The following is a 15,519-nucleotide window of genomic DNA, read 5'->3' as shown; positions in this document are numbered from 1 at the left end:
GGAAACCCTGCAGCCACTGTAGCTCTCCAGGGGCCTCATGTATAAACGGTGCGTATGCACAGAAATGTTGCGTATGAACGTTTCCATGCTCAAATCGCGATGGATAAAACCTAAACTTGGCGTAAAGCCATGCACATTTCCACGGTACCTCATACCCTGGCATACGCAATTTCTCTGCTCGGTTCTGCAGACTGGCGGCACCCAGTGTCAAAGCAGTGCTACTGTTCCTGTGTGGTCACCCTTTCTTTCTTAGACCCACATTCCTGATGTGGCTTTATAAATACACTGAAATTAACTGAATATTGTTTATTAGTGTAATGCATCTGATTGTAATTAACCTGCAGCAATATAATGGTCCAGGGAATAGCCATAGTATTCCAAATACCATAACTGCTTTAGCGTTGTTACTCTCACTGCATCTTGTTCTTCTTTCAGCTGCTCCCGTTAATGGTTGCCACAGCGGATCAGTTTTTTCCATATTACTCTCACTGCACCACTCTGAGTATTTATATCACTGTATCTGAGTGGGGAATCACAGCAGCAGCTGATCGGAAAGAGAATTATCAGTATACAGTTTCAAGCACACACTACCTCAGCCACAGCAAAATGCGTCAAATTTTTCCTGTACGGACCTCGCGTTTCAGAAACAGTTTCATCCCAAGAACTATAAACGCACTCAATCAAGTGCTCCTTGTAGAAATGTTTATACTTATAAATACAACTAGCAAAATACCCACGCTTCGCAGCATAGAAGTAGTGTGTTAAAGAGTTTATGTAAACATATATATACATAAACATATATACTTATATATACATATCTACATATACACATATCTACACATATATATACATATACACATTCACATATATATATACATATATCAACATATATATACACATACATATACACACATACACACATATATATATATATATATATATATATATATATATATATATATATATACACACATACAGACATATATATATACATATACATATTTACGTATCTACATATATATATACACATATATACATATCTACATACATACACATATATCTATCTATATATCTATATATCCATATATCTATCTGTCTATTGTCAGTTCAGCACTCCGGTTGGAATATGACCAAGCTGTGCAAGCTTACTGTTAAGAATGCAGCGTATAGTTGTACAGGAGAAAAGCAATCTTGCCTCAAATCAATGGCAACCTTTTGTAGGTCTATAAACTTAATTTAAACTTTAGGTTTACACGGTGCTCTGTTTCCATAGTACCTGCACTCATGAATATATCTGTATGTGTCAGTCGCTGAAATCCCCGCACTTGGCACCGCCGAAGTACTGCTTTTAAATTTTTATTAAGAAGAAAAGAAAACCTTTTTAAATTGAGGTAAAATATACCACTAACAATTTGTTAAGGATCTGTTTTTTTGTGTAGCTGACTTCACACAGCCTCTCCGCTGTTTTATAAACGAACGTCATATAAGGTCTTCCTTTTTCGTTGCTTCGCCAACGGAAGCAGCCTTTTTATTTAATCCTGTTTTTACGATTGTTCTGTTTGTATACCAGTTTGTCAGTTCAGCACTCCGGTTGTAATATGACCAAGCTGTGCAAGCACACTCTTGAGAATGCAACGTATAGTTGTACAGGAGAAAAGCAATCTTGCCTGAAATCAATGGCAACCTTTTGTAGGTCTATGAACTTAATTTAAACTTTAGGTTTACACGGTGCTTTCTTTCCGAAGTACCTGCACTCATGAATATGTCTGTATGCGTCAGTCACTCAAATCCCCGCGGTTTGCACCGGCGAAGTTCTGCTTTTAAATTTTTATTAAGAAGAAAAGAAAACCTTTTTAAATTTAGGTAAAATATACCAATAACAGTTTGTTAAGGATCTGTTTTTTTGTGAAGCTGCCTTCACTCGAGTGATCACTTCGAGCTTTAAGCCTGAGAAATCACCCCGTAAATGCACACGTTTAATTGCACATCTGTTAATATGTATGCTTACACAGTATTAAAAGACACTCAACAATTACACAGTATTAAAAGACACTCAACAATTAACGTCATTTACCTTCGTTCCCGTGTTTGACTCGTGCTGTAAATCTCTTCCTTGTTTTCACTTCACGTGATTACGTAGGAGGCGTAATACGTGATGACGCGATACGTGACTCCGCCTCCTCCATTAGAGTATATGGACAAAAAACAGGTTCCAGTTATGACCATTACGCGTAGAATTTCGAAATGAAACCTGCCTAACTTTTGTAAGTAAGCTGTAAGGAATGAGCCTGCCAAATTTCAGCCTTCTACCTACACGGGAAGTTGGACAATTAGTGATGAGTGAGTCAGTCAGTCAGTCAGTCAGTCAGTGAGGGCTTTGCCTTTTATTAGTATAGATTACCCCACTGTAAACTAGCACTATAGTTATAATATTGCACAACCTGCGCCACTTTATAAAGCGCGTATGATGACAATATCATTTTTAAGATGAAATGCAGCAAAATATGTTGCTTATAGTATACAGATAAAACTTTAACTTCATTTAAATAATCAGTATTAGTATCTTAAATAATGAAGAGCTGAGATCACCGTTACAAATGCTTGCAAGATGAACATTGTTTATTACAACAAGCTTAAAGTAGCCTGTCATGTGTTTAGTTCAATTCAACATGAGAAGATTGCAGAATATAACAAAGTATGAATTTTAAACAAGTTAGGTTCATTTGCACAACAGAGTTAAGAAGCACATCAGTTTGCACCAATCAGCACACACATAAATGGTGTCATCTTTGGCACACCTACAGTATGTCTTTTGTCTATCTACAGGTCCCAAAATACTTAAACAGATTAAAGATTTGGTAAATGTCAGTACCTTAATAGGACTTACTATATATTAAACCACAGTTAAAATATAACTGATCTCGTCCCCTTGGTAATAGGCTGGGTGTAAATGGTACAAAATGCCTTAGTTAAATAGGCAGTCAGAGTCTGAAGCACTTTACAAATTCACACAGAACATTTTTTCCTAACAATGAGACATCTAACAGAAAATAAGAATATGTGGAAACCATCACTACATTTAAATCATATGATAGAACCCCATGAAATCTGCAATATAACCCACAAACAGAATCGGTAGGCTAATTAAATATTATAAGAGACTGGGGCTGATGCCTTAATTTATGCCGAACCCCATGTTTCTTTATTAAGTTATCAAACTTTTTTGAACATTTTAGACAAAATCCACTGTACATTTCTTGTATAAAAAACAGATGCATTGAAGTTGTAAATGACTGGTACAATACAGAAAGAATGTACAAAAAAAGTAATTAGTTCATACATTATTAGTCTACCAGTAACAGCGCACTGCACAATAACGTGCAGTGAATACACTTGACTTATAGTTTTCATCCTCTTTCTCTGTACATTTACCATTCGTTTGCTCAGAGGTTGATGCGCGTGCTGCTTCCTGAGCAGCTCTTCTTTTCTCCACCCTAGCGGCCCGCTTCTTCTCTTCTTTCGTCGGCATCTTTTCACGTTAAAATTGATTATGTCAGTGTTTGTGTTGCAAATACTTAGTACGTTTTTCTTAATTTTTCACTTAAGTCTTCAATCTGCCTCAAGAATGATTTGAGATATGAAGAGGTAGGGGAAATGACGGCGAAGGTGGTAGGGATGAGAACGGGACCCTTATGCATGTGCCGCACAGCCGCCCTGCTGCATGCTGCCGAGAGTTGATTCTACAATAAAATAAAATAAAAAGAAAAAGAAGAATAACATTGGAGGTCAATCATTACCCCGAAAGCGGACAGTATAGGTTCATAGTATATGTGTACCAAATTTCAAGTCAATAGGTCAAACGGTTTGCGAGCAGGCAAATGAACAGCCACGGTAGCGTATTACATAAGAAGACAAGAGAGGATGCTTTCAATAGAAATTGCCTCAATATAGTAGTTAGTTAAGTTGCCTTAACTCCTATAACTTGCTTTGCGTATTAGTTCCTTTATAGTTCATCATGATTCATTTGAGCAAAACTAAAAAAAAAATTAACTTAATTTAGCAGCTTCAAAAAAGACAATTGTATTCTCTAGGGCAATTAGGTAATGTGATTCTGTTAAGTGTGACCTTTATAATTTCATTCATGAGAAATTTGTAATTCTTATTTTTGGTTCTTGCATTATTTTACGTTAACACATAGCACAGTTCCTAGGGAGATCTTATAACACAACTGAACATAAAGACCTTGCTAAACACCACAATAACTTAAGAAATTGCAGATTGTGACTTTCTTGTCTGTCAATGTCTTTTAGGTACAGCACTGTTTCTCACTGGCTCGTGTGAAGATTCATCCTGGAGTCACGTAAGTTCCGGTCCTGCCAGTGATCCGACGGCCTCATCCTACCTGGACCTGCTAGATTCCTCAGAACAGACCGACTTAGGCCCTGTCCCTCCCAACGCCTTTGTCACTCCTAATTTCCTGATTACTTCTCAGGAGTCTGGCTTTTCCAGTGAAGAAAATGATGGTTCAAAGTACACATGGGATGATGTGGACGATCCAAATAACACCAGTATGGAGGTTGACATGCCAAAAGGTATCCCTTTTTTGTTAAAAATTCACAATGGTACACACTGGATGGAAACAACTTTCTCTAAACAATCAGAGGATGATAACTGTAAAGACATTTCCAAATGTTCACTATTTAGTACTGTTATTTGATTTGTGTTAAGAATATACTTTCTTAAACATTTGTATAATTGTGCTTTACTTTACAGAAATCACAAACCAGTTGGTTTTGGGGGAACTTCAAGGGAGTAAAAGGGCTGTGATTGACTAAATAAGAGCCTGAGGGCTGAGCAGCGGCAAACCTGAGAACTTACACCCAGTGGAATATGATGGCTAATATGTAGTCAGGGTAGCAAGGAACTAACTGAATGGCTTCAAGGTGGAAACATAAACAGGCTCAGTGCATCACACACTAAAGTCATAAAACTGCTCTATAAAGAATTCATCTGGCATCACGAGAGTAAAGCATCCTGTGCCAGGCACTGATTGTTGACTGGCACTCTACACAGCATGGGTGCTATAAACCTAATTTAGTGTTCCAAACGTTTTATTGTGATCGCAGATCACCTGTGACGTGTACCTAACACGAAAGGTCCCTACTATCCTCTTAGGTTCTTTTCTTAATGGGGGAAAGTAAGAAATGTCAAACTATCTATGTAACTGTTACCTGTGACCTCTTACCTGTTTCATTGTCCATATTGTACCCCACGTATTCAGTCACGGGGACCTCTAATGGAAGGCTTCTCAATTACTGTGACTGACTTTGACTCAACCCAGTTTACCCCAATACAGAGTTTTACAAGAGTATCCTCTCATGTCCTGAAGGGACCGCAGTTAGACATGGAATGGATAGTGGATCGGACAGAGACACTAATTTAAGCTTTCATTTAAAAATTATATTTATCTGCATCAAAACCAAGAGCAGAAAATATAAGCAATACAAAGAATTGTACAACCTGGGTGGGACAATAAAGACCCCCACCCTAGTTGATGGATGCAAGCTGTAATGAGTGCACACTTGAAAGAGAGACAGTATGTAGAAAGCAGCTACAAAAATATTCTCACGGCAACTCAAAAGCCACAAAGTAGCACTTCAGACTTTCTCTTTTCATGTGAAATTCAAATTTGTATTGTTGTTCCACCACCACCCCTTAAACGTTTTTTGGTAAGTGAACAAGTTCTCCCCCTCTTCTTCTTCTTAACTACTTGTCTTTACATCACTATAATTTAAGGATCTACAACGAGCAGCTCCGTCTTTCGAATTCATGGTTTATCAGCTTGTCTAAGTGCGAGCTCTGGCATCTCTTTAAAGTTACACCATGTGTATATTTTTCCTGCAATACCCCAGTCTTATTTTGTTCCAAGTGAAGAATACTAGATTTATTTAATGTGGCATGGCGGGTCAGTCATAGCTGTGGGATATTGCCACCTGTCAGATATGCTGGACAAGCCAACTGTGTTATCTGTACAGAGAAGTGGCAGCTTTCCAGGACGGCATATATTAATAACCTTCACACACAGCCTCATTTGAATAATACATTTACAACATGCAGTGTTTGTAAGACATCAGAATTATAAACCCACCAGCCACTTCAATGGGCATGCAGACATTTGCTGTACTATATAGTGCATGTGAAGGGATGGATTAAATTAAATGGCTTTACTGCTGAGCATAGGATTAGCATAATGTCAGCGTAGTTGTTACAGAGTTACATTTACTTTTAGAACTACAGAGTGGTCAAAATAAACAGTTAAAAAATTGGTTGATACATGAATACAACCTTCATCTTACAGAAATTACATATTCAGCTTTTCAGGTAGTTCAGTTAACTCAAGCCATACCTTGGCCCAGACCTTTCTGAAGTTATTTAAGAACTAGCCAGGGTAACCAACCAGTCTAGCCTGGGCACAAATAAACTGGGAGAAACTGCCTTTAAGAAACTCAACATGGCTAGCTATATAAATGTAATGAATTATTATTATTATTATTAAACACAACCCACAATGAGACAAAAAAAAAGTGCTCAGAGTCAAATCTGATCCTGAGAGACAATGTCAGATTAATTGAGAAGAAAATGCTGTACATAGCTGTGGTTTTACATGACTGTCTGCTTTGGCTGTTACAAAACATCCTGTGTCTTCATGACGATATCCTTCCCCTGCACAATTGTGGTGCCTGATGGGAATTCTAGTCCCTGGGTTGATTACCAAACAATGAAACAAACATCCAAATGGAAATGGCTCCTAATTTTATTCATATAGATTTAGACAGCCTAGGAATGGAAAACATAGAGAAAACATTACATATTAAGGAGGGTCCTTATCCATAAACACATTAACAAGTATTGTAGCCCTTAATTTATCAATATTTATGGAGAACTCTGCTATGGGAAGAACTGACCTTCAGTAAGACTGAAAAGTATCCAAAATGCATCAAAAATATTTCTCCATTTCTCGAGTTACCCTCTTAGCCTTCTTATTAGCCTCAGGATGATAACCAGAAGTTAGATTAACTTTTATTTCTAGGTTTTGTTGAAAGCAGGGCATCAGTGCAACACAACAGATTTTGGAGAACAGGTAGCTGAAATAGTTCTGAGAAAAATTCCTTGGCCAGCTCTTGTGCAGAATGAATTTTTTTCAACATCATAAAGTGGGGAGAATTAGTGATGGACATTTCAATTCACTTTACTGATTGATTCTTGTAGCTGTTGAGGTATTTATCGACCTCTTGAACCCTCAGGTACCACTCCAAACACCAGGTAAAAGTACAATTATTATTTATTGTACAATAATTACGTGCACAAAGCACCCTCCACTCCACACTATTCATATAATCAACAAACCAATCACAATACTCTCTCCTCCGCTCCCAGACACTTAGCCACCCTACCTCCCAGCTCAGCTCAGTGTCTGGGCTTTCCCAGAGTCCTTTTATACCCCCTGACCCGGAGGTGTTCCTGCCCAACAGTCCACAAGTCCTTATTACTTCTGGGTCAGGGTAAAAGTCCTTTTCTTCAACCTGGAAGTATGTCATTTCTCCTGTTCACGTGACCAGGACGTACTTCCAGGTTATAGGGCACATAAGAGTCCATGAGCCTCCCTACAGCGACTCCCGGTGGTCATCAAGGTATCCAGCAGGGCTGTGCATAAAAACTACAAAGTCCATGAGGCCCTGCTGGATTTCGGGGCACGTCCATGCTGTCGGGAGAGCTCCTCCTGGCGGCCTGGGGGTGAGGGCCGGAATATGTAGCCGGCCATCCATCACATTCTTTTATTTGTTTGATTTATATTGTGAGGGATGGCCGGCCAAATATTCCGGTCCACACCTCCAGGCCGCCAGATGGAGCCCTCCCAGCAGCATGGAAGGTCCCCAAATTCCAGCAGGGCATTATGGACATTGTAGTCTTTATAAACAACCTTGCTGGATACCTTGGGGACCACCAGGAGCTGCTGTAGGGAGGCTTACAGAGTGCTATGTGCCCTATAACCCGGAAGTGCGTCATGATCACATGACGGAAGGAACGACGTGCTACCGGGTTGAAGAAAAGGCCTTTTAATCTGACCCGGAAGTGATGAGGACTTATGGATTGTTGGGCTGGAACCACTTCCGGGTCAGGGGATATAAAAGGACTCTGGGAAAGCCCAGACACTGAGCTGAGCTGGGAGGAAGGGTGGCTAAGTGTCTGGGAGAGGAGAAGTGAGAATATTGTATTGATTATTGATTAGTGAGCTTTGTACAGTGGTGTGAAAAACTATTTGCCCCCTTCCTGATTTCTTATTCTTTTGCATGTTTGTCACACAAAATGTTTCTGATCATCAAACACATTTAACCATTAGTCAAATATAACACAAGTAAACACAAAATGCAGTTTGTAAATGGTGGTTTTTATTATTTAGGGAGAAAAAAAAATCCAAACCTACATGGCCCTGTGTGAAAAAGTAATTGCCCCCCTGAACCTAATAACTGGTTGGGCCACCCTTAGCAGCAATAACTGCAATCAAGCGTTTGCGATAACTTGCAATGAGTCTTTTACAGCGCTCTGGAGGAATTTTGGCCCACTCATCTTTGCAAAATTGTTGTAATTCAGCTTTATTTGAGGGTTTTCTAGCATGAACCGCCTTTTTAAGGTCATGACATAGCATCTCAATTGGATTCAGGTCAGGACTTTGACTAGGCCACTCCAAAGTCTTCATTTTGTTTTTTCTTCAGCCATTCAGAGGTGGATTTGCTGGTGTGTTTTGGGTCATTGTCCTGTCGCAGCACCCAAGATCGCTTCAGCTTGAGTTGACGAACAGATGGCCGGACATTCTCCTTCAGGATTTTTTGGTAGACAGTAGAATTCATGGTTCCATCTATCACAGCAAGCCTTCCAGGTCCTGAAGCAGCAAAACAACCCCAGACCATCACACTACCACCACCATATTTTACTGTTGGTATGATGTTCTTTTTCTGAAATGCTGTGTTCCTTTTACGCCAGATGTAACGGGACATTTGCCTTCCAAAAAGTTCAACTTTTGTCTCATCAGTCCACAAGGTATTTTCCCAAAAGTCTTGGCAATCATTGAGATGTTTCTTAGCAAAATTGAGACGAGCCCTAATGTTCTTTTTGCTTAACAGTGGTTTGCGTCTTGGACATCTGCCATGCAGGCCGTTTTTGCCCAGTCTCTTTCTTATGGTGGAGTCGTGAACACTGACCTTAATTGAGGCAAGTGAGGCCTGCAGTTCTTTAGACGTTGTCCTGGGGTCTTTTGTGACCTCTCGGATGAGTCGTCTCTGCACTCTTGGGGTAATTTTGGTTGGCCGGCCACTCCTGGGAAGGTTCACCACTGTTCCATGTTTTTGCCATTTGTGGATAATGGCTCTCACTGTGGTTCGCTGGAGTCCCAAAGCTTTAGAAATGGCTTTATAACCTTTACCAGACTGATAGATCTCAATTACTTCTGTTCTCATTTGTTCCTGAATTTCTTTGGATCTTGGCATGATGTCTAGCTTTTGAGGTGCTTTTGGTCTACTTCTCTGTGTCAGGCAGCTCCTATTTAAGTGATTTCTTGATTGAAACAGGTGTGGCAGTAATCAGGCCTGGGGGTGGCTACGGAAATTGAACTCAGGTGTGATACACCACAGTTAGGTTATTTTTTTAACAAGGGGGCAATTACTTTTTCACACAGGGCCATGTAGGTTTGGATTTTTTTCTCCCTAAATAATAAAAACCATCATTTAAAAACTGCATTTTGTGTTTACTTGTGTTATATTTGACTAATGGTTAAATGTGTTTGTCACACAAAATGTTTCTGATCATCAAACATGCAAAAGAATAAGAAATCAGGAAAGGGGCAAATAGTTTTTCACACCACTGTATGTGTAGTGTGGAGTGGAGGGTGCTTAGTGCACAGTATTATAATAAAAAGAAGAAAAGTTATACTTTTACCTGGTGTTTGGCATGGTACCTGAGGGTTCAAGGGAGCAATAGCGCCCCCTACTGCTACAATATATAAGATTCAAAGTTTTGGAGAGTAGGGGGACAGGAACCCATTTTTCACTTCCCAAATATACAATTGAATAATTCACATATTACTGTGTGTGTGTTTATGCATATTATATATATATATATATATATATATATATATATATATATATATACATACACTATATATATATATATATATATATACACAATATATATATATATATATAGAGATATCTTCTTATATAATACGCACCTGTAGCTCGCAAACCATTTCACCTATTGCCCTGAAATTTGGCACACATATACTGCGTGATGTCTACTATCCGCTTTCAGGGTGATGATTAACCTCCAAGTTTATTTCTCTTTTTATTTTTATTTTATTTTACTGTAGAATCAACTCTCTGCAGCACACAGCAGGGTGGCCATGTGGCGCATGCGTATGGGCACCGTTCTCATTCCCTACCACCTTCACCGTCACTTCCCCTTCCTCTTCATATCTTAAATCATTCTTGACGCAGATTGAAGACTTGAGTGCCAGCTTAAGTGAAAAATTAAGAAACAGTAATTGCAACACAAAAACTGACTTAATCAATTTTAACGCAAAAGATGATGACAGAAGAAGAGAAGAAGTGGGCCGCTAGAGTGGAGAAAACAAGAGCTGCTCACAAAGCAGAAAGCGCATCAACCTCTCAGCAAATGAATGCTAAATGTACAGAGAAAGAGTATGAAAACTATAAGTCAAGTGGATTCACTGCATGTTATCGTGCAGTACGCCGTTACTGGTATACACTACATATACTGTATATACATTGTAAGGTTTCTAAACTCATTTGGGACTTCCCCCCAATGGGACGACATTCCAAAAAGCAACCTGAAGTGCGATTGTTGTGTCTATGGAACACAATTTATCAGTTGCTGGGACAACCGCGGGCTCCCGACCCCGAAGTGACTCGCAGCTAAAGCAAATCTGAGTCGATCACGGTCACGATATAAGCACTTGCCATCAATGGGTGGTGCAAAGAACATAATAAATGCAGGGAACAGGATTTTGTGGCCACTAACCTGGCCATGGCCCTGCCTGACTGCTGTGTCTGTGGTAGATCCCACTACAATAAATAACCGTGCTGTTCCTGTTTCAAGCAGAACAAAGCTGGTTTTGTTATAAAGTACTGAGACTCAGCCTCGTGTTTTGGGGTGCAAGACAGGGACTCACACGTCACTATGTATATACATACAGTATATATATATATATATGTATATAGTATATATATACAGTATATATCTGCGGTGGGCTGGCGCCCTGCCCGGGGTTTGTTTCCTGCCTTGTGCCCTGTGTTGGCTTTGATTGGCTACAGCAGACCCCCGTGACCCTGTAGTTAGGGTACACAGTAGCGGGTTGGATAATGGATGGATGGATATATATATATATATATATATATATATATATATATATATATATATATATATATAATTATCTCTATTTTGTTTCAGTACACAAAGCATGATAACACATTACAGATGCATAATTAAAATAAGACATTGCATTATAGAATCACAAATGAATGACAATTGTGCATCTTGTTCAGCCATAATGAGAAATCAAATGAATGAGAATCGTGTGACTTGTTTGTGAATCAAATAAATGAGAGTCTTGAGACTCATTCACAGGTAATGATTTATTCACAAATCCAATGAACAAGAACTGTGAGACTAGTTTGTGGGTTATGATTTGCTCATGAATCAAATAAACAAAAACTGTGATACTCATTTGTGAGTCAAATAAATGAAAATTGTGAGATTCATTTGTGAATAATGGTTTGGTCAAGAATCAAATGAATGAGTAGCGTGAGACTCATTTGAGAGTCGAATGAACAAGAATTGTGTGACTCATTTGAGAATCAAATAATTGAGAATTGTGAGAGTCATTCTTGAGCAATGATTCGTTCGTGAATCAAAAGAATGAGAATAATGACACTCATTCTCAGGTAATGATTTAGTTGGAAATTCAAAGAATCAATTAATTTTGTATGCTCTGTGTATTGAATGAACCATAAAATATTTGCACTGAAATAAAGTTGAAAGCAAATAATTGTTAGAAATTTAAAATATTTTTTACAACGTACTTTTGTCTTACTGATTTTTTGAATGTACAATGGTACATAAACATATTAGCTTAATATTATGTTTATATGTTATGTTAAAAAAATGCCGATGACACATTGGGAAAGCAATTAACATACCGATTATAATTTAGTTCTAACTAGAAAGAATCATGAATCAGACAGATGGTACTTTCTCATGTGCTTTAAACATTTAAATAAAAGAGGCTGATGGAACCATGCAAGAGCTTTACCTCTCCCTCTGAGTCCTACTGAATCGATTAATTTGTGCTTGAGAACAGATTCCCACGATTCATTGAAGAAAGCCATTCAAAAAGAACAAAATGTTTGCAATCGCAAATCACTCGGGAGAATCTATCAAACCACAACCAACACTGTCATATAACCTTAAAAGGGAGGAAGATTTATTTTAAAATCTACTGAGATACACTCCCAAGGCTTGTATTGTAATGACAATATTCAGAGAAGAACTACTGGACTTTTATTTAGGGACTTTCCAACTGAGGGCCACCAAAAATCTCTTAAAATTTGTCCCTTCATCTTTATTATTCTGAGATGTCTAGAAAATAAAGAATCATGTTCCCAAAATAAAATGTTTGGCTGAGATTTAAAGCATAGAATTATTTATTTAAAAGTGGTAAGTAGCTTTCAGATGGCCATCCAAGAGATTAGTCTTTCAGGCCAGGTCAATAATGCTAAGTTTAACATGGAATCCAGAGCCAAAGGAGATAAGCAAAATTTATGAATTCTGAACAGGCAAAGTTGAAAATCAATAAGCAAAAACTAAAAAGCAAAGAAAATTTTCAGTCAGTTGTTTTTGACAAAGAAAGTGATGATAACAAAATAAATGCCTCTGAGTCTGTTATGACTGGCTCGACACATAGAGCACCCCTAAATAAACACATACAGCGTGCAAACGCTCCACAATGCACAATGTCACAAAATGGTGCCAAATAAAACAGAATGACAGAAAATTATGGAAAAATTGACTTTTTCCCTGACACCAACAACTAATACAACTAACCACATAGAAAATTTATATTATGGTTATTTATAAATAAAGCCAGAATTATGTTTAGTTAGAGGAAAGAGAATTGCTTTTACAATGGGTAACACAAAGTACTGATCAAACTGTTTTGACTTTTTTCAGGCTACAATTCTATTTTTATGCAGCCATCTTCTCCCCCAGATCTCATCCCAGATGATGTGAATTCATCCAGTTCCCTCTCCACCACAAAATCCAAAGTCAGCCAGTCTGACTTCTGGGAGGTAAATGATGAAACTGGGGAAAATCAGTATAACTTTGTAGATCCAAGTTCTACTTCTGTGGCAAGTCCTTCCTCCGATATGAAATATCAGACAGAAAAATCAGTCCTGTTCATGACTGAGGATCTCCAAGAGCAAACAACTGAGGGCTACTACAACACGTCTGTCAATTACACCATGGCTCTCCTAGATGCTGAAGTGTCAAACCAGGAGCTGCAAGCAGACTCAGAGGAGTTGCCTTCATCAGCATCAGAGGCCGATACTCCCACCTATCCTGAAAGGTCTTCTGAGGATTTTTCAGAAAGGGACATTTTGTTGGACACCATTGCCATGGTTACTGTAGTACACAGAGGAGTTGACATTAAAGCCGAGGAAGGTGATTCTGACCTTACAGCCAAGCTGTCTACAGTATCATCTGCAAACTCTGTGGAAGTGCCTTGGGGTGATGGTGACGAGGTCATGAAAGGCATGGAGCCTCATCTTAGAGAAGAAAGGACTACGACTCCCAGCATATCAAATCAGGCTGAAGACTTTCAACCAGACACGGCTCATGAGCTACCCCAGGTAAGGTTAACACAATAGTTCTTTGATCATGTTTACCTATTTTAAGCCATACTGGAAAATCCAATCATTTGGATTTGTGATCCTATGTGGATAAAATTTACACCTTCAAATTTGAAGTCATCATCCTCTCCTCAAAAGGAGAGGGGGTTGTTGTCTACAGGTAAAGGGAGAGCAGCTAGAGGATTCATGGAGGAGTTCAAGTACCTCATGACCTTGTTCATGAGTGAGGACATAGATAAACAACAAACTGGTAAAAATAGCAACAATTATACTAACATTGTACTGGATTATATGGGCTAAATTCACAAGTATAGCTTTCATTTACTAGCTCTGGGTAATGACTATAATAATGAGATTATGAGTATGAGCAGCCTTAATGAGCTTCTCAGGAGGATTGCTGAGTTCACTCCCCATGGTAAGGTGAGGAGCTCAACAATATGGGAAAACCACAAGGAGGTCTTTCCATATTGCTGCCTTCCTGAACCAAGAGAAATTAACTGTGGAGGTTTGGGTATGTAGTTAGAATGGTCTCATTGTCCTCAGCTGGATGAAGACTGACGGTCAGACCCATTAGTTATGGAAGTACTGTATCTCTTGGCCCACCTGAAAGCATCTGGTAATTCCTCAGGTGGAGCTACCTGTATAAGATGTTGCTGAAGATAGGATTGAAAGTGAAGTGTGATAAAACCTTATGCTTGTCGACAGTTTAATCTCTAAGGCAGGGGCCTCCGACACATTGCTCGTGAGCTACCGGTAGCTCGCAACCCCTTTCCAAGTAGCTCGCCAAAGAGTTAATGAATCCTACATAAATTCGAAAACTTGATTAGTCAAATTAGGGGTGGGCGATCTTTCCAAAAAATCATATCACGATCCACATTCTGAATTGCAATCTATCTTTTCAATGTGGCATACACTTAAGAGAATATCCGGACTCAAACTCATCAAGACCTAAGTAACACTTTATTTTAAATATCAAACAAAGTTGAATTCAATTGTTCTCTCGTTCACTAGCTAAGCGGCGTTAAGGAACACTCCTCGAAGCTGGCGAGTGAGTGAGGAAGGCCCCTCCACCTGGCCCGCTGCGTGTATTCGCACAAATAAGTCAGTACTGCAAGCGAACTGTGATACACAGCGAAATGAGAGAAGTCACAAAATCAACCGGAATGTTGAAGCAAATTATAGAAAAAAAAATCTAAATCTGTTAAGTAATTCTCTCGTGAAAAGGGGACAGACATACAGACAGAGAGACATTGGATCTTATATATTATATATTAGTAAACCTTCAAAATAATGTGCAGCTAAAGTCTCAACAGCATTCTCAGCATTTCTGGAGCTTAGTAGAGTCAGATTACTATAAGAATCTTCACCAAGCAGCTCTGAAAATGTCTGCTTTGTTTGGGTCTCCATACCTCTGTGAGTCTGACATGAATGTCATGAAATCAAAGTTCAGAACAAGACTGACAGACGGACATTTAAATGACTCCATAAGAGTGAACCTGAGTGGCTCCACTCCTCCATACACCTGCCTCTCTTGTTG

At 38.9% G+C, this 15,519-nt stretch overlaps 1 protein-coding gene across 2 annotated transcripts in view; it reads left to right on the top strand.

Moving 5' to 3' along the window:
• Positions 1 to 15,519, top strand: part of podxl2 (podocalyxin-like 2) — a 94,830-nt gene that overhangs the window by 50,679 nt on the left and 28,632 nt on the right. Inside the window, exons 2-3 of one of the 2 annotated variants that reach the window (XM_051921298.1) lie at positions 4,311 to 4,592; positions 13,342 to 13,982. In XM_051921298.1, the coding sequence (XP_051777258.1) occupies positions 4,311 to 4,592; positions 13,342 to 13,982 (923 nt within the window). Of the gene's footprint in view, positions 1 to 4,310; positions 4,593 to 13,302; positions 13,983 to 15,519 lie in introns of both variants that reach the window. The other variant, XM_051921297.1, reaches the window with a different exon arrangement.

The sequence above is a fragment of the Erpetoichthys calabaricus genome, chromosome 18 (genome assembly GCF_900747795.2).
Source record: "Erpetoichthys calabaricus chromosome 18, fErpCal1.3, whole genome shotgun sequence".
Taxonomy (NCBI): Eukaryota; Metazoa; Chordata; class Cladistia; order Polypteriformes; family Polypteridae; genus Erpetoichthys; species Erpetoichthys calabaricus.
The sequence above is the reverse complement of the archived record's forward strand: the minus strand, read 5'-3'. Positions and strand labels throughout refer to the sequence as shown.